At 42.9% G+C, this 22173-nt stretch overlaps 1 protein-coding gene across 2 annotated transcripts in view; it reads right to left on the reverse strand.

Moving 5' to 3' along the window:
* Positions 1-22173, reverse strand: part of LOC144767617 (putative methyltransferase DDB_G0268948) — a 365886-nt gene that overhangs the window by 137634 nt on the left and 206079 nt on the right. For both annotated transcript variants that reach the window (XM_078651022.1, XM_078651023.1), the window contains one exon: positions 14279-14492. In XM_078651022.1, coding sequence (XP_078507148.1) covers positions 14279-14492 — 214 coding nt within the window. The remainder of the gene's footprint in view (positions 1-14278; positions 14493-22173) is intronic.

The following is a 22173-nucleotide window of genomic DNA, read 5'->3' on the forward strand; positions in this document are numbered from 1 at the left end:
CCACCCAAATCGCTCACAAAAGCAGCCCAATTGAAGCCCAAATTAGCGTGTTTAGGCGCGCACGTCGACCGAGAGCCATCCGGCGCGTACGGCATCACAAGGGCGATCAGGGAAGCCCAGGCGCCTGCGCGTTAAGCGCGCAATCGATGGAAACAACCACCGGGAAGAAAGGGAGGCTCAAAGTGAGCGGAACGGCACCGCTTTGCCCGGTCAAGGGCCTTAATGAAACACGACTGTCAGTGTCGCGGAATCGGGGACAGGCACTGGAAATGAAAAACGTCAAATCGGCTGAACCACGCGCCCACACGGAGCGCTAGCCCCTGAATTGCACAATTCCCTCCAGGGCACTAGTAAGTACAATACCTCAACTACCAAAGCATTCCGATTAGGAAAATACAATTAAACAGTCAAATCATGTACAATAAAGCAGTGTGAGGGAACATGAAGAGTGCACTTATCTCTTGCTGTGAGCAGCAAAGAAAGAGGATGATGGGACCACGCATGTTTGTACAAGAAAATACGCATTTTCATTGTCTGCTGTGTTTTGCAGTAAAGATAAGAGAAGCATAATCTGAAGCCTCCGGTCCTGTAATAGAATCAGGTGAGGAGGCCTAGGAACCATAGTTGAGGGACATTATGGTGGCCATTCAATAGTGCCCTGATATCCAACTTGACACAAAAAATGACAAATTGTGTGTTCATCACAATTGATGTATAGCATATGACCTGCGGGATGTGTGTGACACAATTGCCAAACTTCAGATGTTTGAACTTAGCCAAATAGCTGTGCACACACTATAGGTGTGCATATCACTGTTGAAAGACACAGAATGGCACATTGTGCGTGCATCACAGTTGGTGCCAAACCTTATGACAAGCCAAATGTGTGTGCATCACCTTTTAGGAACAAAATACTGTTTGACACAGTTGACACTACAATGTACCTTGTACCTTTGTTTGTACCTCACTACTCTTGCCTCAATGTACTCTATCAAAATGCTGCATACCTCTAGGAAAAACGTTCCTAACATAACTAACCGGGACAGAAATCTTGGCGTGAGCACCCGATATAAAGAGTGTTGGTGTAAAAGTACCTGATCCCTTTAAATAGATTTGGCCACGGTTTGGATTCGTAGAGTAGCAACCTCCGAGGTGGAGCTGACAAAGTGGGATTGACACCTGTTAGCACGTGTATCCTATCAACCACCTCCGCTCAGCGTGACAGAACAATCGTCCAGTGCACTGTAAAATGGCAACGCATACATAAGGAGCTCCTGAACATTCTTGCAGTCTTGTGCTTAAAGTAACGCAGAAGACAAACTTGTACGAGATAAGTCCTGTTGAAACCTGATGCTTGATTTATCAACAATTTATCGACTCCTTCCTGCGCCAATAATTGTATAAAGTGAGACTAAAACTGATGTGCACTAGCCTGCATTTGAATATTTGATAGGAGGTGTGACATAGATATTAACTTCCTTCAGAGAGTCTAGGGTTGTGGTGAAGCGATTGCCTCCAAAATTGTTGTAGCCTCTCCCCAATAAATGTCGGGGAACCATCGAGAGTTGAAGAAGTTTAATCACAGGTAGCACAACCCTCTGGAGCATCAGGACAACTGCCAACATATCGAATCCTCACAAGAAAACCCCTACCATTCCATATTCTAAGCAGGAATGTTGGAATGTCATACCATCACATTTCATACCATCACCAAAGAAGGGTAGATGAATGAGATAATGGCACAGAAGTATAGATAGACACAAATATGAAAGGAAAGGAAGATGAATGTGCTGATAATTGAAATGCAGTAATGTAGCATGAGATTATCCAAGTGCATCCTTGCAACCCCAATTTGACATGCCTGCTCCCACCACATCAGGCCTCAAATCACATAATGAAATCGATAATAAAGACAACTTTCTTTACAAATGTGCAAGACACTTCAATATTTAGATGAAGTTGTCAACAATATGGAAGCTTTATCTCCCCTAATTAAAATAAATGAAATAACTAATCATTGATGAGGTACAAGGGATCTGGAACTCCCTCCCACCGGAAATACGTAGAATCTCCGCCAAGGATGCCGTCAAATTGGAAGTAAAAAGATTCCTTATGAACAAGTTCTTTCCTTAATAGACTTTTGGATCATCTGCTCTAATGCATTGGACTTACACATTTAAGCCCTTGCGCTGGCTGCTATTCCATCCCGATATGTACCAGTTATGTTCTTATTATTCTGCTGATCCCGCGTACAGGTAACCGTTCTTGTCCTGTAAGTTCTATTTTGATATGTTATTTTGTCTGTATTTCCATTTGCCACATGTACTGCAACTGTTACCTTCCTTTCCCCACAACTGTAAAGTGCTCTGATATCCCTCAGGATCATGTTCGCGCTATATAAATATTTATAAATAAATAAATAAGGGATAGAATAAATAAAACTTGGATGGGGGAGGTTAAAAATCATAATGCAACTGGTACATGCACTGTCTGTTTTTTCCTCCTTTCTGGCATATTACTGTTTATAACAATTAGTCAAATTATTAAAGTGTTAACTAACATGCTAGAATGATCTGTGGCAGGATAGAGAGCTTCCCTCTTTTCAACACTGTCATTGATTTTCCTGCCCTCCCTAAACCATCACAGTGTCCTTGCGGCAAGGCCAGGTCAATGAGCAGTGTTGACTTCTGTACAAAGTTCCTGAGCTGGTTTCATCTCCTGTTCCTCCCACTTAGTGAGATTTTAAAGGTTAGTTGACCTCCAGCCACTTAAGCACCCCTGGTATCATCTGCAGAACGTGCTCCTGCTGTAGAAAGAATATGGGGTCGCAACACAATGCCACACAGGCTGGTGGGCGAAGGAAAAACCTGTGTGCAACTGAAGCTGAGTACATTCAAGCATCACTCAGATTCATTTGAGTGTGATCCAGCGCTGCTCTAAACCAAACCTCCAAACCATCACTATATTTCCTAGGAGCTATCACACTTTACTAGTCGGTGGGGCCCATGACACCGCGAGTCATTCATTCACACAAATCACCCTGCTCACAAGCTCAGTGAAAATCAGAGGATGAGCTGCTGGATTAGCGGAGTGTCTTACTTCATCTTTTTAATATAAATTTTATACTCTATATACATCTGCAGTTTATTAGATCTTACCATAGTTTTACTCTTAAGAAACATTAAAACACCCACTGTTTGGTCAATGGATCAGCTAGTAAAAGTTAACTAATGGATATCAAGACCAGCTTAATTCTCGACTAATTTTTATTTAAGATTTGATCTCCTAGCATGACCTTATTTTAATTAACCTTAATTCAAACACCATTAAACATTTAAACTCACCTAAAGAAAAAGAAGATTAAATTCAAGCAGTTTACTTTTATTAGCAGAATAGTTCAGAAAAATAAGTCAAAGACATATTACCAATGATATCGGCATTGGAAATCAGAGTTAGCGTAGAATGGTACCCAAATACAGCCTCTCTATTCTTTCTCGATGTTCACCTCCCATCAGGGCTCCGTTCCCATCAAAAGTTAAAGTCAAGAAAATTTCAAACTCTTTGCACTATGGAAAAATCAATCAGTCCGACAGCATGTCGTGGTGCGAAAAGTAAATGTAAAAGCACGCTCTTTTCTTTTCTCCAAACGACCTATTTTATACCCTTTTTCCCTAACTATCTATCTAAAATTTTAAACTTTTAGGGTCCACACTCAATTCGTATTGGTCCATTCAAGGGGTGGATCTCCTCATTGTCCATATTTCCGCCAAGTCATAGTTCTAATCATAATAAAGTTCTGATTGTTTGTTATAATTTTTTTTTCACTTGTGTCCTTTAACTTGTCACTTCACCAAACTTTCCCAGGCTCATGACTCGGATATCTCAATCTTGGCACCATTCTGCTCTTCAAGCCAGGCTGACCTTGACCCACGCTGCACAGGCACAGACTGCTTGCACATATCTCGAGCATGGTCGCGCATGCGTAGAAATTCATTATCTCGGAGTCTCGCAAACCCTCCAATTTTATTTAGGCCGCATGAGCCATAACGGGAACTATTATAGAAACAAACACAATTAAACGTTAGATTTCGAAGTATAGCCCTTCTGTTTACCTCTCCCCCATTCTATGTTCACCCTGTTAGGGGTTACCTATCCTTTTAAGCAACACTTATGCCTTGTTTTCTTACCATTCTCTATCATTTATGGCACAATAATAAATTTAAAATGCATTCATGCAAAGCCTTTCATTAGATTATAGCATTTCCACACTATATTAGTAAGACGACTTGACATAATTAATGGATTAAGTTTGCAACACAAGCATATTAGTATCCCACGTGTATTTGTGTGTTTGCTTTCTATTCTACGTTGGTTAATTTTAAAACCACACGATTAATACATATTACAGTTATGGGAAGCCAACTTTACAAGGGGTATACAAAACTTTTTGTTTTCACCCTTGCTCCATCAACTGTCTCAACTCATGTCTCAGCTCTGAAAACACTGCTATACTGATAGAATATTGGTTAAACACAGCAACATTTTCCTACTGTGAAAAATGTGTTATGTTGTGAGTATAGGTAAGTACGAGGCCCTTTTACCATGCTTTGCCCCCATTGGAGGACTGCTCTGTGAACATAGGTGAAAGCTCTCTAGGATGTTGGTTTTGAAGTGGATCTATGCTATCATGATAGTCTTGATGGTTCCAAGGTTAAGGATGGAGGTGGTAGACTGACCTTCCAAATGTAACAAAACATAGCACTTCTCTGCAATGGGTGTATTTGCTTCTATATTGTCCAAACTCAATTTATTCCTCCAAAGTTCAGCACACAGAAGCTAGTATGCACCTTATTGGTATTCAAACACTTCTGGCCTCTTGGTATTAGTTTCTTTGTTGAGTAGAAATGTGGTTGTCAAGAATTTGAGGTCATTGGACAGCTTGTTACTGTTTCATCCATACCTCTGAAAAAGCCATAGCCTGTTCCTTAGAGAAAATTTTTTGGAATGTTGTTAATGGGCTCTAAATAACAGTTGTAACAGCTAATGCTCAAGATATGTGCTTAGAGTCTATTCTCTGAGCTCCAACCAATATCTTCCTTCAATGTTGGAACCATTAACTATAGGAAGTACCTGTGTTATCATAAGGGGTAGACTACACAGCTATCTGTAATTCAGATTGCACTGGCAACTATAACAAAAAAAGCACTTGATCACTCATTCATTCACACACCCACTCCTTGTATCTGCCCCCTCACTCAGTAGCTCAGACACAACCTGCATGCACTCACAGCATTCTTGCAGTTGCTTACTTGTAAGCATATACGTTTCTTCAGTAAATACTATCACTCACAGCATGCACTTGCAATGGTATTTTAAATGTGTAAAGTGTTGCTACACAGGGACGGACTGGGAACTGAAACCGGCCCTGGCAAACAGCTTGGCAGGCCCTCCCTGTAGGTGTTAGGAGGATGCGACCGAGCTGTTAGCAAGGGCCGATTTTGGCCAATTATGTTAGGGGGGGGGGGGCTGATTTTGCCAGCCCTCGGTAACAACAACGGCCTCCTTGGGCCCAAAACCAGCACTCACCCTGGCGGCCCACCGGGGAGACGCCCGGTGCCTGCTACGGACAGTCCGGCCCTGTTGCTACAACTTTTTTGACCCTCATAGCGAAATTTGCACATTTACACAGAGGTCTGAATAATTGCCCTTATTAAAAGTTGGTCAGGATTTCGTAACAGCTGTGTAAACCCCTCTTTGCGCAGGGACTGGAATTCCAGGTTGGGTGGTATTTACTTACCGCATCCGGTATTTACCAGGTGCCTTAAACATCTTACCCTTCATCAAATTTCGGTAAGTCAAACCTGCCAGAATTTAACAGCGGAGAAGCTTTTTACTGTACTATGTGAAATTTAGTGTGATAAACACCAAAATCTGCATGTTAACCTCCAAGTACTTGTGATGAGTGTTATTTATTGCACCTGATAAATAACTCACCCCATGATATCATTATTTATCAGGCACAACAAATGGCACCTTCATTTGGACAAACAAAGAATCAGGGCCTATGAATTTTGTGATAATTAGGACACAATCATAGATTTCCCCTGATAAACTCTAGCAAGAACTTGCTGAAATTTATCCAGGAGAAATTACACCTCAAAAGATGAAAAATGCATACTTTTCTGTGTTAAAAATTATTCTGCATGATATGTACAATTTTCTTTGTAATAACTAAGAATAGGAGATATTTACCTCACCGTGTTGTTATTGTATTTCTCAAGTGTGATAAATACCCCATCGTATTACGACAAACTCGTAATGAGACCCTTGGAATTTCATAATGTACTAAGGCGAAAGACTGTCCATCTGTTGTTCTACAGTGAAAAGTGCCATTGAGCGGGTTCGCCTCGAAAATTTTGGAATCCTAAAGCACCCAAATTATTCAAATGTTTTCTGCATGTGCTTAAAATAGCTTATTCATACTAGACTGCATTGCAGTACAACCTGCTCTGCCTACATATGAGATTTATGGCAATGCTTTTTTTGTTTTAAATATATGCCAACACACATTTCAATTGTTATTTTGTTTTTTGTATATAATAGTGGTGATCTCAAACTTGGGTTCCACCTCCACAAATTGGTCACTGCCGCTAACTTACAAATGTCTTCAGCAGGCACCATTTAACTATCACAACTTTATTAGTCAAGACCCCCACGCCCCCATGTACGATCTCTGTATATATCCACCAATACAGGAAACCCAATTCGAAGAAAGCCACTGGAAGTAATTATTTCCCATGATTTAATGGCAGCATGCTGACAGTTCACATGGCAGAAAGTCACATCAGCAATAATCCCACGCCAGACGCGTTTCAAGAGTCAAATGCTCCCGTTCTCAGTGGCGTTATGTCATGACTAAATTAAAGCGCTGTTCCTCTCACAAAGTTCAATTTAAACCACCCGACAGCACGGCCTTCTGGATATAGTAGTCCTTGAATTAATCTCCAGTGGGAGCGCTCCTAAAATAGAATTAAAAACACAATTTGATCCCCAGTGGGTAGATGTGAGAAACCGTCCGTTCACTGTCCTGCTTTATTGTTGCCATTGTGAATTGAGCGAGCACTACCCTGCATTAGCGCCAGCTCACCTTCCTTCCGTGTTGCTTGACACCAGTTTAGGAGCCTGCATGGATCCGCACTCCAGCGGTGGGCTTTCTTCCCAACCGGGAACAGCCGGTAAACATCAACCAATACAGGAAACCCAATTCGAAGAAAGCCACTGGAAGTAATTCCTTCACATGATTTAATGGCAGTATGCTGACTGTTCACATGGCGGAAAGTCACATCAGCATTAATCCCACGCCAGACGCGTTTCAAGAGTCAAGTCCTCCCTTCCTCAGTTATGTCATGACTAAATTAAAGCTAGTGTTGGAAGTATCGGAGGAAGGAAAGCTGGTGTTTAACAGGGAGCTGCCTGCTTTGCTCTACTCGGCAACTACAAGGCAAGTACAAACGCACGCCAGGATTATCACATCAACCCACTGGGGTTTCACAAGATTTAATGTGAGGAGAGAGGACGGCGCACCCACTTGGGATTATTACCAGGCACTACAAGTACCAAGAGGCCGTAGTGATGGCCACGCCCACTGCGGGCGGTTAAAAACAGTGCGTATTGAACAGCACTTCCACTCTTTGAAGCACCTACACTGCTGATGAAGGCATTTGCTATTACCCGAAATGCCTTTTAATCGAGGAATGCCAAGGGATCCGCTTCCTTGCTGATAGTCATAATAACTTGGCCAAACGCGTTTCGGGGGCTCCACTCCCCTTGTTCACTGGCAACTTGCACGTAAAGATAAGCAGCAGCAACATTATGGATTAGTTTTTCTGATCTTATGTACTTCCTGCCTCAATGGGCATCGCACACTTGAAACTGATAGTTCCACCCCATTGGGCGTGTGCACGATTGCACTCTGGTATTTGTAGTCCATAACAAAATAATTAAAGTTGCCAGCGAACAAGGGGAGTGGAGTCCCCGAAACGCGGTTGGCCAAGTTATTATGACTGTCAGCAAGGAAGCGGATCCCTTGGCATTCCTTGAATAAAAGGTTGAAAAAACCCACCGTGGCAAGCGTCTTCATTTGGAAGTGACTCTTGTGGACTGATATATATATATATATATATTCCCTGAAAAAACCATACTTTTCAGTCACGTTATAGTTAGGAATTAGCATTTAAAAAACCTTAGAGATTCACTGAAAAAACCATAGATTTCAGGGGCGTTATAGTTAGTTGGACATTTCACTCGTACAAAACCATTGAAATTCCCCCGTTATAGTTAGTTCAGCTAACTATAACTCGCGCACCCACAATGCACTGCTGATGACGTCACATATTACGTCACTCATGACATGGTCAGTGACATCACTCATGATATCACCGATGACATCCCAAATGACATCACTGATGACATCATCCTTGTGATAGAGTGGCAGACCTCCTCTCACCCTAATATACCCTTTGATACACACACTCACAAATAGAAACTAACATTTTCAAAACAATGAACATACCAATACCACTTACAACACACTTATTCAGTAATTCCAAGTAGCTGAACTAACTATAACGGGGGAATTTGAATGGTTTTGTACGAGTGAAATGTCTCAAAAGCGATACAATTCCAAGCGCAAGCTGCCAAAATTGCGATTATCGCTGGAAATCCAGAGATAATCGTCAATGTTTGGCGATAGTTTGATGATAGGGCAGGGCATACTTAGCCATTATATCCACCGTCCATTGGATATAATGGCTAAGTTAGACTGCAAGCAGGCGGAAAGAAAGTAGCAATAACCGAGGTTAGAGCTACTTTTCTGATCGCTATACTGTTTAGTGTGCAGCTTGTTAATTGGAGAAATGTTGGCTAGCAACATTTCTCACGTTATTTAAGTGTGGAACGTTCACTTTGCATCTTGTGGTAAATAAAATATTACCCTGGCAGAATTTCTAGGCATTAACAAAGTATCATGCATCAAATGAGAGACAGGATCCGTGGTGTCCAAGTTAAAATGGGCTTTATTCCAATAACTCGAGTCAAAGGGAGAATATGTTCCATCACCTCTGAGGTTCAGGAAGAGTCTTCTAACAATTATTTACTGAACATAGTATATATACATTTCTTGTACATAGGCTAAGCAGAGCAAGAAAGAAAATGAGATAAGAACATGTGGGTGTACATGAGGGTGTGTACTTTGATGAGTCATAGGTAGGTGATAGGTAGGTGTCATAGGTGGGTGGGTACTTAGGAGGAGTTTGCATGACCAGCTGGAACTCTGCCCTACTTGTGTGCAACTTGGACAAGACGTGCAATTGACGTGTAACTGGGAGGAGAGCTGACTTTCAGTCTAGCAAGAGATCTCTTGTGTCAAGGCGACTTGAGCACGTCTTGTCCAATCTGATATGATAGGGGATGTATTATCTGAAGCAAAAGGTTGTTCATCACTAGAAATATAGAAAAAGCATATTTATTCGTTCATTGCATGAGCTTTCTATGGGGGCAAGCACTGTAATTCACTTAGATGGAGACAGAATGGCTAGGCCCTATCTCCCTCGGACGGGTTCTGTTTACTTTTCCTCACAGGGCAGGGATGCCACTCTGTACAGCAAACAGATAACTGTTATTCATAATACTGTCTTGGCAGGCTTCTTGCTGACGTGACTGCAATTTCTCAGTGTGCCAGGAATCATGAAAACAATATTTCAGAAAGTGGTTTCAGGCTCAACCACAAAAAATAAAGGGTTCAGTACGATATTTATTTAAAAGTGCACAATGCAAAATGTAAATTGCAAATACATGGGCCTTCTGCTACCTTAACGTTTGGGAGACTTTGATGACTGGCATTTCTAATGCAGGACATGATTGCAGGGGCCTAGTGATTCAGGCCACTACGAGGAAGTGCATGGGTGACATGCACATGACATGTAACATAGGGTACACGCAGGGGACATCTTGGTCAGGCAAAATTTCATTTTCCTCATTCTCATTAGAGATGCAAAGAGAGGCGTAGGGTAAAAGGGTGCTAACATGCGATAATGCATGTTAGCACCCTCTTATTGATAAGGCGATAGCTTTATCTCCGCTTTTTTGGCTTTTAAAGCCAAAAAAGCGGAGATGAAGCCCTTGTTAATATGCCCTGGCATATGTCACAATATAACGTTTATTGCAGGGTTCTTAGTCATTGCTGCTTTATAGAACGCATCGACTGTATGTTATAGGCCAGGGCCTGATATGAATGTTCACACACTGCGTGGATGTACTTTTTTACAGGTTAGAGTACACGCAAGAACAAGAACTGCAACATATCAATGGATGAGAGTAGAGGCAGTTGAAGTGGCAATCTTGAGAACGTAAATGCTCCCACCATTGAATTCCTTTTGAATGTATCTATGTATAAAGGTCTGATAGTCGAGACATTGTTGGTCTAACATGCATAGGTACGGCATCTTGAATCCTTAAATCAACAATTCTAATGTTATGTTATGTTATGTTATTCTTGCTTGTAGAGCGCGCGAATCACCGGGGGGCATCTCAGCGCTTTTTTCTCAGCCGCGGTCACAAGAGGCATAGCAGGACAACTAGAACTGGTACAGGTGGGCTTTAAGATATTTCCTGAAAGATTGGTAGGAGGAATATCTCGCAGGGTCACAGGGAGACTATTCCAATACTTAGGGGCCAAGTAAGAGAAGGCCCTACCCCCAGTCCTACTTCGTTTGATGCGAGGGACATGCAGAAGATGCCACGAACTGGACCTCAGTGGGCGGTTGGGCTTGTATTTTTCCAGCTTTAGTTGGAGATACAGTGGTCCGCGGCCCTGGAGAGCCGTGAAGGTCAGGCAGCAAACTTTAAAAAAGGATCTTTGCTTCACTGGAAGCCAGTGTAGGATTCTCAGTAGAGGCAAAGATGGAGTGCCCGCCGGTTGGTTCAGAACCAGCCTAGCGGCCGTATTCTGGATGACCTGCAGTTTCCTTATGTGTGTTGCACCTACTTCAGCAAGCAGAGCGTTTCCGTAATCCAGCCGGCTAATAATTGTTGCCTGAATCAGCGTTCTGCGATGTGTCATGGGGATAAAATGAAGGATCTTCCGTAATATTTTTAATCTATAGAAACACGCCCCGGCTACCGAGGAAATGTGATCTTGTATTGGGAGGGTGTGGTTTAATTTGATGCCCAAATTATTCACACTCTGAGATGGCGAGGGGGGTGAGCCTAGTTGTGCTGGCCACCAATCCAGGGACCAGGATTCCTCGGCCTTACCCAACAGCATGACTTCCGTCTTGCTCGGGTTCAATTGGAGGCAGTTATTGGCCATCCAATTTATCTCCATCATACCAGTGCGAAAACTGAGTCAATCGGCTGCCACATCTGGCCCGCAGTTAAACACCAGCTGGGTGTCATCGGCGTAAGACACCGTCTCAAACCCCAGGGCTTCCAATACACTCGCCAGTGGAGCCAGATAAATATTAAAAAGGGTGGGCTAAGGCAGGAGCCCTGGGGGACACCCTTGTCCAGCGGAGTTTTTTTGGTTTTATACGGGCCCATGGTGACCGTTTGGTATCTGTCCTGCAAAAAACTCTGCATCCACTTGAGGGCTAAGCCCTTTATGCCTGCCGCTCTCAACCTCTCCGCGAGCTTAACATGGGAGATGGTATCAAAAGCCGCGGAGAGGTCAAGCAGGACCAGGATTGCCGAGCCCCCAGCGTCTATGGTCATCCTTAGGGAGTCTGTTACCATCAGTAAGGCTGTTTCGGTGCTAAAACCCCGCCGAAACCCAGATTGAGAATGGTGCAGGATGGTGTTTGACTCTAGGTATCTATTTAATTGCTGGTTTATGAGGCTCTCCAATATTTTCCCTAATAATGGTAGCAGGGAGATAGGGCGATAGTTACCTAAATCCTGAGGGTTTGTCGCGGGCTTTTTGAGTATGGGGCAGACAAAGGCTTCCTTCCAGGATAGTGGGACCACACCTTCCAGGATTGAAAGATTAAAGATCCTTTGAATGGCGGGGCCACAATGTTAGAGAGCAATGACATGACCTTAGGGGGGCAGAGATCTGCAGGGGAGCCTGATTTCGCCACCTCCAAGGCTCTTTGTGTCTCCAGGAGGGAGATCGGGGAAAAAGATTCCAGTGAGCAGTCTCGTTGCCCAAGGCGGTGTCCTGACCTGCGATCCAGTTGTGGGGAACCCTGAGCTTGGGTAGGGAACTTGGCATAGATTTTATCAATTTTCTGTTGAAAAAAGTCTGCCAAAGAGTCACATAGCTCTTGGGATTCGATGAGTGACGATTTACAAGCATCCGGGGTAGTGAAGCCCTTTACGATGTCAAAGAGAGCTTTCGATGAATTGTCTGCCCTTTCGATATGACTTACAATAAACTGACATCTAGCTGCCTTGAGATTATGATGATAAATCACCAGTGCAGCTTTAAATGACGCCTTTGACTGTAAAGACTTGTTGCGTCGCCATATTCTTTCCAGCTTCTTACAAGCAGATTTTTCCAGCTTGAGTTCAGGCGAGTACCATTGGGCTGAGCGAAGGCTTCGACTGGGTCTGGGTCTGTCTATTTACAGGTAAAATGGTATCTAAAACATGTTCCAGGCCCTCCCTAAAGCCCTTCAGGGCCCTTGATGCATCTTGATCCTTCGGCGGGGGCAACGCCAGGAATTCGGCTTCAAAACTCTGTAGCGACAGCTTATTCCACTGACGCGGGAGATGTTTCCCCCTTTCCAAAGGGTAACCTAAGGGGCTCGGCCCACTAGGGGCCAGCGTGAACTTGATCATCGCTTGATCTGTCCACCTGAGGGGAGCCGGGGGTCACAGCTAAGAGAGTCGATGTTAGTAAAGACTAGGTCCAGGGTGTGACCACCATTGTGTGTAGCTCCCTGGACTCTCTGTGAGAGCCCCAGCTGTTCCAAGTCTGAAAAGAGCTTACTCACTTCTGGAGAGGAGAGTAGCTCACCGTGAAAATTTAAATCCCCCAAAAGTAGGAATTGATTTACAGTGAGGACATGTGTGGCAATCAGATCCACAAGTTTGTTTACAAAGTCGGCCTTAGGACCCGGGGGCCGATAAACTAGGGCCCACGTCCAGCTCTCCGACGGGGGAAAAATTACCTTTAAAGATCCCTACTTCCATACTGTCGTCCATTAGCGTATTGACCCAAGCAATATTTATATGGCTTTTACAAACAATAGCTATCCCTCCCCCTGATTTCCTCGTCCTGTCCAGATAGATAATTTTATAGTTCTCAGGAATGGCTATATTAATCAAAGGGAAATTGTAAGTGTTCAGCCACGTTTCCATCAGAAAACAGATTTCTGGCGAATATGAACTGATCATGTCCCATATCTCGAAGGAGTGTCCAGCCAAGGAGCGTACATTGCACAAAATGAAGGTGCGCTCTCCCGGAGGAGAGACGGATTCCTGGCCGGTAAGACCCATCAGGTTAATCTGCATAGTCCCTTGAAACGCGCAGTGTTTACACGCCACAGGGCCTTCAAGTTGGGGAGGGAAGTGATGAGAACAGTTTAGCATGCCGCCTCCCGGTTCCCTAGTTGTCCTTCGAATGTTCCACAGATCTGAGGAGGAGAAACCTATCCTGGGGGAAGAATTATCAGGAGACGGACCAGGGGTTTTGGCCTCAGGGCTCGGACTGGCCCGGACGGGCACAGACGGGCTTGCCTCTGGCGCGCACATGGTGCGCCCGCTGCTCGCGACCGCTGCGCGGTAGCAAGCCCATATTCTTTTAAACAGCTGCTGGTTGCGTCACCGATCTAGGCCGAGCCCCCCGCGTCCCGCCTCCGAGGTGGGCGTAGAGGTTACCGGCAGCCACTCTGCGTGGGAGATGTCAATTCCGCACCTAATCGGCGGAACAGGCAAAAGCTTCCCAACGTCTGGTAGGAGTTTTTTATTCAGCACACTACCTCTCGGTCGATGAGCGGCCAACAAAACAGAGAGCAATTAAAAACTTGTAGCAGCGTGTGAGACCTAGCTCCCGGCTTTCCGCCTCAGGAGCGGCTAAATTAGCATTTTAAAATGACACGAGTGCAATGAAACAGAGTAAAACAGTACAAAAGTTTAAAACCAACACTACTGCGTCCTAGCTCACGGCTAAGCCTCAGGAGCAACTAAGAAGCTAACTGTTCATCTTTACAGGTGCTCGTTGAGATTGATGGGTATAGACATCTTGAAATTTGTAGACTGATGTAGCTTTTACACGCACCTCATTCAATGCATCAGAGGCACTTTGAGAGTAGTCTTTGTAGTAAAGTTCAACGTGCGCACGGAAGTTGTAAATGGCCAGGCAGCCATTGGGTTTGAGGAGACGATCTACTTCTGTCATGAACGCCTTCATATTGAACCAGTGAGCGGCAGTTGAAGAAGTGATCAGATCCACAGAGTTATCTTCAAATGGCATCTTCTCTGCAGCAGCCACCCTAGAAATTTAAGTGGAGAGAGGAGTTTAAAAAAGGAACTTGAATATAAAAATTATTTTAATTAAATATAAGTCAATGATCTCCAGAAACCGTGATATTTCTGCAAGTACTGCTGTTTATCTGTACACATTTTTGGGAAACTAAGAGGCAGATTTATCATTCTTTAATGCGGCGCAACATAGCAATCCACCTTGCTGCTCTGCGTGAAAAGGAAGGAATGTGGTTTATTTACCTTTATATAGCACTTTCATGTCCTTTCCTAGCGCTGGTACACTTTTTCCTGTCTTGCGCTAATGCAGGCATCATTGCGTCATATTGCGAGGGCTCCTGCTTTGAAGGCAGGATTATTTTTATGCAGGAAGGGACACCTTCCTGCGCAAAAACAGTCCTAGGAGGTATTTTCCTCTTTCTATGTGTGCCAGAAAGCTGCACAAATAGAAAGAGGCAAAAACAAGGAGAACTGAAGATATTTCTTCTTGTTGCACCTCACCTGGGGAGGCGTAACATTTTGGCGCATTTCCAAGTCTATCACTAATGGTAAATCTGGGAATGCAACAAACCCATGGGTGGATATGTGAGAACATCCCATTAACTACCCGTGGAACAGCTCCCTGTAGCAGAGTAAATTAAGCCAGCGTTTCGAGCTGCCTTGCCTAACTCTATATTTGGCAAGCCATGCAGGGCCATGCAAGGTGACCTTGCGAGGCTTGAGAAATCTCACTTTGGTTTTGTATCACCGTTGTGCCCCCTTGCATGGTGCAACAGTAACACAAACCCTTGATAAATGTGGGCCAACATCTTCACTGCCTTCATTACCTAAAAGTCGGGATCACACAGGATTATTGATATAATTAACTGCACGTTCCAGAAATCAACATTACAGAGGGAATGTTATAAGTTATTGGTCGTGTTTCAAGCCTTCAAGTCCATAGAGAACATCATTTCCTTCCATAAACTGTGAATAACGGTTAGATTTAGTTGCAGTGAACTTTGGACAATGGACAAGCATGAATGTCATTTCATGGATACAGATATAGAGGTATACTGTTGGTTTATTAGGTGACATCTGCATATGGGATGGTAGTAAACATGTAAGACTATGGCAATAACTTTATTACAATCAATATACTTGTATCAACAATACATTTCTGTTATCCAGAAATTGTCACTTTCTTACATTTCTCTTCTTAAATGAGCCATTGAGGTAGATACTTTCAAGTGATAAAAAATTGCGAAATTATTGATCAGAACTTCCAATAGTGACAAAGCCTCTAAGCCTGTGAGAGTTTTGATCTGTTGTATTGAGACAAAGCTATGAGTCTCTGACAAATTCTTCTAAGAGTAAACTGCATGTGTCAGAAGCTGTCACTAGACCATCACCCAGGCCCTCATCAGCAGCTGCCTGGACTAGGGCAATGCCCTCTATGCCGGCATCTCTACCCAGCTTCTCAGAAGACTCCAGATCATACAGAATGCTGCAGCCAGACTAGACTTTCCCGAAGTAACCCACATCACCCTCCAACTAAAAGACCTCCACTGGCTCCCCATCCAGAAAAGATGCCAGTTCAAGATACTCACACATGCCTACAAACCCTCCACGGCCTAGGACCTGCCTACCTCACCCATTGAATGAACATCCACCAATCCACCAGACACCTGCTCTCCTCCTCACTTCCCCTAGCACACACTCCCGCATCTGTTGCAACAGCAGCTGCTCCTTCGCCTAAATCACTGCCAAGTATTCAAACAACCTTCCCCTCCAGCTCAGTACAGCCCCCTCGCTGGCAGACTTCAGAAGGAGACTCAAGATCTGACGGAGACTCAGCCTCCAGATACCCCTAGGGGTGATAGTCTTGTGCTCTACATATGAGGTTTGATTGGTTGATTAATTCAATCCAGGTTGGATTGGATAGTATTTTACAAGCCCAAAGCTATAATTACCTGGAGTAGTAAAAGAATGTTCTTATTTTTCAGCTCATTGTGGATCGCATTAACTAATCCTATACTTAAAAACTGTGCTGCATAAATGGTAAAAGACTTATCTGCTATTCTAGCCAGCCATGGATAGCACTATGCTAATCCTATGCTTAAAAAAGTCTCCTAGACAAACAAGATATTTGAGATGGGAAGATTTTGTGTCACAGGTGATGGAGATGGTCTCCAACAAGATCAACACTCCACCTAAACATAGATATTACCCAGAGGTCTGTTATTTCTTTTACCTAATATATGTGACACTCCCACCTTATGAGAGTTTAGTTTTGACCTATATATAGTGTGTGCTCCCTTCTGTTGAGACAAAGATATGCTTCTCTGAAGACCTCCTCCAAGAATGAAACTCGTGTCAGTCAGGAGCTGCTTTTTTCGCTCCAGTTTGGCTTGGGTGGTACTTTACCAATCCAAAGCTATAAGCGTCTGGAGTGTTAAAAGATTTTTGTCATTTTTCATCTTGGCATGGATTAGACAAGCTAATCCTAAACCTATAGACTGTGAGACAAATGTGGTGTGAGAAAGTCATTCCTTTTGCTCTGATCACCCTGATTTCTTGCTTGATACTGATGGTAATGGAATCCGATCGTGTCCTGTGCTCCGCTAACCAGATCCAGTGCTCTGTGTTAAAGGAATAAGGTAATTAGGTGTAATTATCATTGTTATGGCAATCCTCCTCAGGGCAGTTCAACATCCCATATCATCCCCAGACTAATGCTCTGGTGGAAAGGTTAAATAAAACCCTGAAGGCCATGATCATGGTTTTGCGAACCTTGGGCACACACTATATACACAAACTGTTAAATTCGGTATATATATATATGAATATAAAGACTCTTTCATTAGGATTATCTTTTTGTCCACCCAGGAATTTTAATTATGCAGATACCCGTATTGACTTGTTTAAATTCACGCGCAAGTTAAAATTAAGGAAACATTTTGCGCATGAAAAAGCATCAAAGGGGCTAGGTAGTACCAATGTGTGCACGACTGGCCCAGCACTGATAGCCAACGACATGCCACTCTTACAAGACTTGCAGGGTTTGGGATCAGAAAATTCTTTGACTCAGGGTGGAGACAGCCAAGTTGTACAACATACTGGAGGCCTTACAAGTTTCAAAAAATGTTCCACATATACTCCGCACATGTTGCATGACAACATAGATATATTCCACGAGGCTACAGTTAAGGACATCAAGGTCCTTTATGAAAAAACACTCAAGCAAACCAAATACAAATCAAGGCAGAACCACAAATATGCAAATTTGGTAGCCAGAATAAAGAAAAGCGGGAATGTCATTGTTCGCCAATCGGACAAAGGTGGCAACATTGTGCTATGGTCTAGAGATCTTTACCTTGAGGAGGCATCAGCCCAACTAAATGATGTGACTTGTTATCGACATTGTGATGTGGGCTCTGTCAGAAAATCCCAAATAACTTTCTACTCATTGCTGATGGGGTGGAGATCATCAGGTCTCATCAGCATGGATGAACTCAAATTCTTAAAGAATGAGCACCCGGTCACACCTGTCCTATACCTGATTCCAAAGGTCCACAAGAACCCATGTAAACCGCCAGGCAGACCTATCATCTCTGCATGTGGTGGGCTCCTGGAAAAAACTTCTGTTTATGTGGATTCCTTTTTGCAGGATTTTGTGTGCGGTCTTCCGTCTTACATTCAGGATTCCAGTGATTTTTTAAGGAAAATCAATGAACTAAAGTGGGATCCTGAGTATCTGCTCATTACTCTTGATGTTACATCTCTTTATACGAGTATTGTTCATGCTGACGGGCTAAGGGCTACCGCATACTACTTAGGACAACGCCCGATTGAATTTGTTGAACATAATAAGATGCTACTGTCAATGATGAGTTTCTGTCTTAACAATAACTTTTTTATGTTTAACAAACAGTATTTCCAACAGGTCAGGGGAGTAGCCATGGGGGCCGCATTTTCTCCCAGCTATGCCTGTATCCATATGGGATACTGGGAGAGACAGGTCCTTTTCGGTGAACATTCCACAATCTGTAAAGATCACATCATTCGATGGTACAGATACATCGATGATGTATTCCTGATCTGGCATGGTACACAAACTCAGGCAGAGCATTTTATTGACAACCTGAATGTAAACAACTACAATCTGGCTTTCACTTCTGATGTCAGTACATGCAGGGCAACGTTTCTGGATGTTTCAATTGAGATTATCAATGGCTGCCTAGAGACATCGTTGTTTAGAAAACCAACTGCAGGCAATACTGTGCTGCACGCAGGGAGCCACCATCCTCCTCATCTGATCAGGAGCATCCCCTATGGGGAGATGCTCAGGATCAGAAGAGTTTGCAGTACAGATGCACAGTGTAATAGAGCGCAGCAGGCAAGCAAACAGAGGTTCCTTGCAAGAGAGTACAGTGAGAAGATTGTGGCGGCTGCCATACACAAAGCCAATGCCCTCCCTCGTGCTACAGCACTTTTGCCTAAAAAATCTCAATGTCCAACTCTTCAGCCTATGCAGCAACCCATTAGACTAATATGGTCATTTAACAGTCAACATGGGCCACTCAGAAAAATAATGAATAAGCATTGGGATTTGGTCAAATGCGATCCCGTTATTGGTGAGCACATGCCAAGGAAGCCAGCTATAACATACAGAAGGGCACATTCCTTACAGGATGCATTGGTCAGCTCTAGCCCAGAAATTATACCATCTAAGGATTGGTTGGCGCACAGTAGAGGATTTAGGAAATGCTCTACATGTAAAGCGTGTTCACATGGGGTCAATACCACCGAATACTGCACCCCCTTTTCTGTTATCCCGTGCAAAATCACAAAAAAACTCACTTGTAAAAGTGAATTTGTGGTTTATGTGTTGGAGTGCCCGTGTGGGCTCAGGTATGTGGGCAGTTCCAAGCTGCAGGTCCACAAACGTGTACTCCAGCACTTGAGGGCTATCAACAACAGTGACTCCACATATCCGGTGGCTAGGCATTTCAAGGAGAAACACAACAACAACAGTGTTCTCCTGAAATATTTTGCCATAGACTCAGTGGGTCCTCTCAGGAGAGGAGGTGACAGAGATGCTGCACTTAGAGCCCTTGAAACAAGATATATCTTAGAGTTGGACAGCAAGGTACCTCATGGATTAAACGCCTCGGAAGATTTTTACACCTGTCTCTGAGGAAGTACTACCATGGTCTCCGGTGGTTTAGACTGTTTTTGCTCACTTGCTGTGTAAACCATAAATGTCATTTACTGGATAATGTAATAACTTAATGGTTCGGCCATGATTATTGCTTCTTTTGTGTGGAAAATGATAATTTTCATCAAGTTAACCTTGACAGTTATCATAAAGGCCGTGTTGTTTGGTGATCAGACTGGGATCAGTCTGATCTACTTTCCATCTCCAAACACCCACCGTTGTATATGTTTGCAATATAAAACAAATGCGTATTGCAACAAGTATGAATTGTGCATAAAAATATCAAATCAGCATAAAAGTGGGGGTTGTTGTAAAATGTATGTTTGCCTATGGTTTCAAACACAACAAAGGTGACATTTCCCCATTATACTTAATCAAGTCTAATTAGAGAGGATTAAGTTTCTCAAATTTTGATTCAATTGGCTGAACATGCACATTACTTTTTAAACAATTTTTTCGTATCACTTAGACATTTTGGGCACTTTAAAACTTTTTTCATAAATATATATTGTTGGGTATCAACTTTTGAATAGGATGTAAGATTCCTATATTGGATATACACAAAATAATGTCAAGATAGAACTATGGAGTGCCAGTAAGGGTGATAAATATCTGGTACTTTAAAAGATTATTCATCCTTATGTATTGTGTATGTGAAAGAGTAGGAAATGTCAGGTGCATTAATACTATCTATACATTTTATATTGTTGTGACCAATTCAGTTAGAAATATCACTATTATTATTTCTTTCTATACATCGCTTGACAAATTCCCTATATGATATATCTCTTTACTCATATTACAATACATAAGATAAGTAGCATTGTTCATGGATTTATCCAATTAGTTTGCTTGCCACGTGTGATGATTTAGTATTTTTACTATGTCTATCGTGTATTCACTTTTGATACCCAATGAGAATGTAGTATTCAATTGCACTTGCACTTTAAATCTGCTTCCGCCCTCAAAGGCGCCATGTGACCAAGGCCTCGTGTAGGCCGAAACGTTATGCTGTCTGTTGCAGAATAAAATTTACTCACAGATCAACTTGGGTCTCCAGTTTCTTGTCGGTAGCAGTGGGAGTTGAACCTGTGAGCTGTTGCTGCCTGTGGAACCTGTGCTCATATATATATATGTATATATATATATTTTTTTAAATCTGGGCCAGATACATCGACGATCTCTTAGTTGTTTGGGGCGGCGACATGGCCTCGGCTGAGGAGTATGTGGCCGCACTGTGCTCTGAACAATAACGATTTAAACCGAAGATTCACCAATACCATCAGTAACACCACGGTATATTATCTGGACCTAGAGGTATATGTAGAAGCAAACACACTACATACCAAACTCTACAGAAAGCTGACGGCGGGCAATACCATGTTACACGCGGCAAGCCACCATCCCGAAAGCATGATCCGAAACATCCCATTTGGAGAATTGCTCCGTCTTAAACGAAACTGCTCAGACAAGAAAGATTTCATACAAGCGAGGGATGCCGCCACAACAAGATTCAAAGAAAGAGGCTATTCTAAAACGTTGTTAGTAAAAACAGCAAGTAGAGTAGACGTAATTGACAAAAAGGAACTTCTGAAAGAAAAAAAGAAAACTGATTCAGAAGGTGTTGTAGTGTAGTTCCTATTATCCCAATAGGCTCTGCGCATTGTAATAATACCTTCAATAGTATAGACCTAGGACGGAGGTTAACTAGGTCTTCTACTGACGATATTAGACTTAAAGTTTTGGGTTTGCCAGCTAGCTCAGAGTTCACTAGAAACTTTCTCGAATAGGCAAGGAGGAGTTTAACCTCCCTGGATAGACAAGAAGGGATTTAGTTTCTGACAACCATAGAACATGACAACTTTGCTTTCCCCTAATCAAGAGTGTATCTCTAGAGTCGTGTGAAAACAAAAGACAACTTATTTTACTCAGTCAGTTCAGTGCATTCTTAGTTTCACCAGAGTGTAGAGAAAAGGAAGAGACGGGCGTGTTCAATAAAAGATGTTATTTATTGATCAGTCTCTTTTCTCGTACAAGAGAAATGAATCAATATTATTGCAATACTTATGGTTAAGTGAAGTGCATACAATAAAAGCAGAAGTATAAAATAATACTGTAAAAGCATTGATATGGTTTCTAAGCCATATGATATTTAAAATGGATAAAATAGATACATATATATATACATTTGACTAATCGTACTCAACTGGTGCTTCTAACTACGCCTACCCCAGTGTACCTGACCTAAGCCTAATACGTGGGCGGGAGTAGATAAGTAGCAGTTTAAGTTAAGTTTGTTTTTCCAAGTGTCTGACTCAAGAATTCTCTGCAAGGGGTTATTCAGTTCTGTACCTGAGATCTAGAATGGTTGAGGACTGGTATCTCTCGTCTTTGGTCTCGATATTCCAGGCTGCCTGCAAGGGCTGCTTGGAAGCGCCGGAGCTGGATTTCTCGGCAGGAGAAAGCAGCGTCTCGTTCTCAGCGCGTCAGGA

This window comes from Lissotriton helveticus, chromosome 7 (assembly GCF_964261635.1).
Source record: "Lissotriton helveticus chromosome 7, aLisHel1.1, whole genome shotgun sequence".
In the NCBI taxonomy this organism is placed as follows: domain Eukaryota; kingdom Metazoa; phylum Chordata; class Amphibia; order Caudata; family Salamandridae; genus Lissotriton; species Lissotriton helveticus.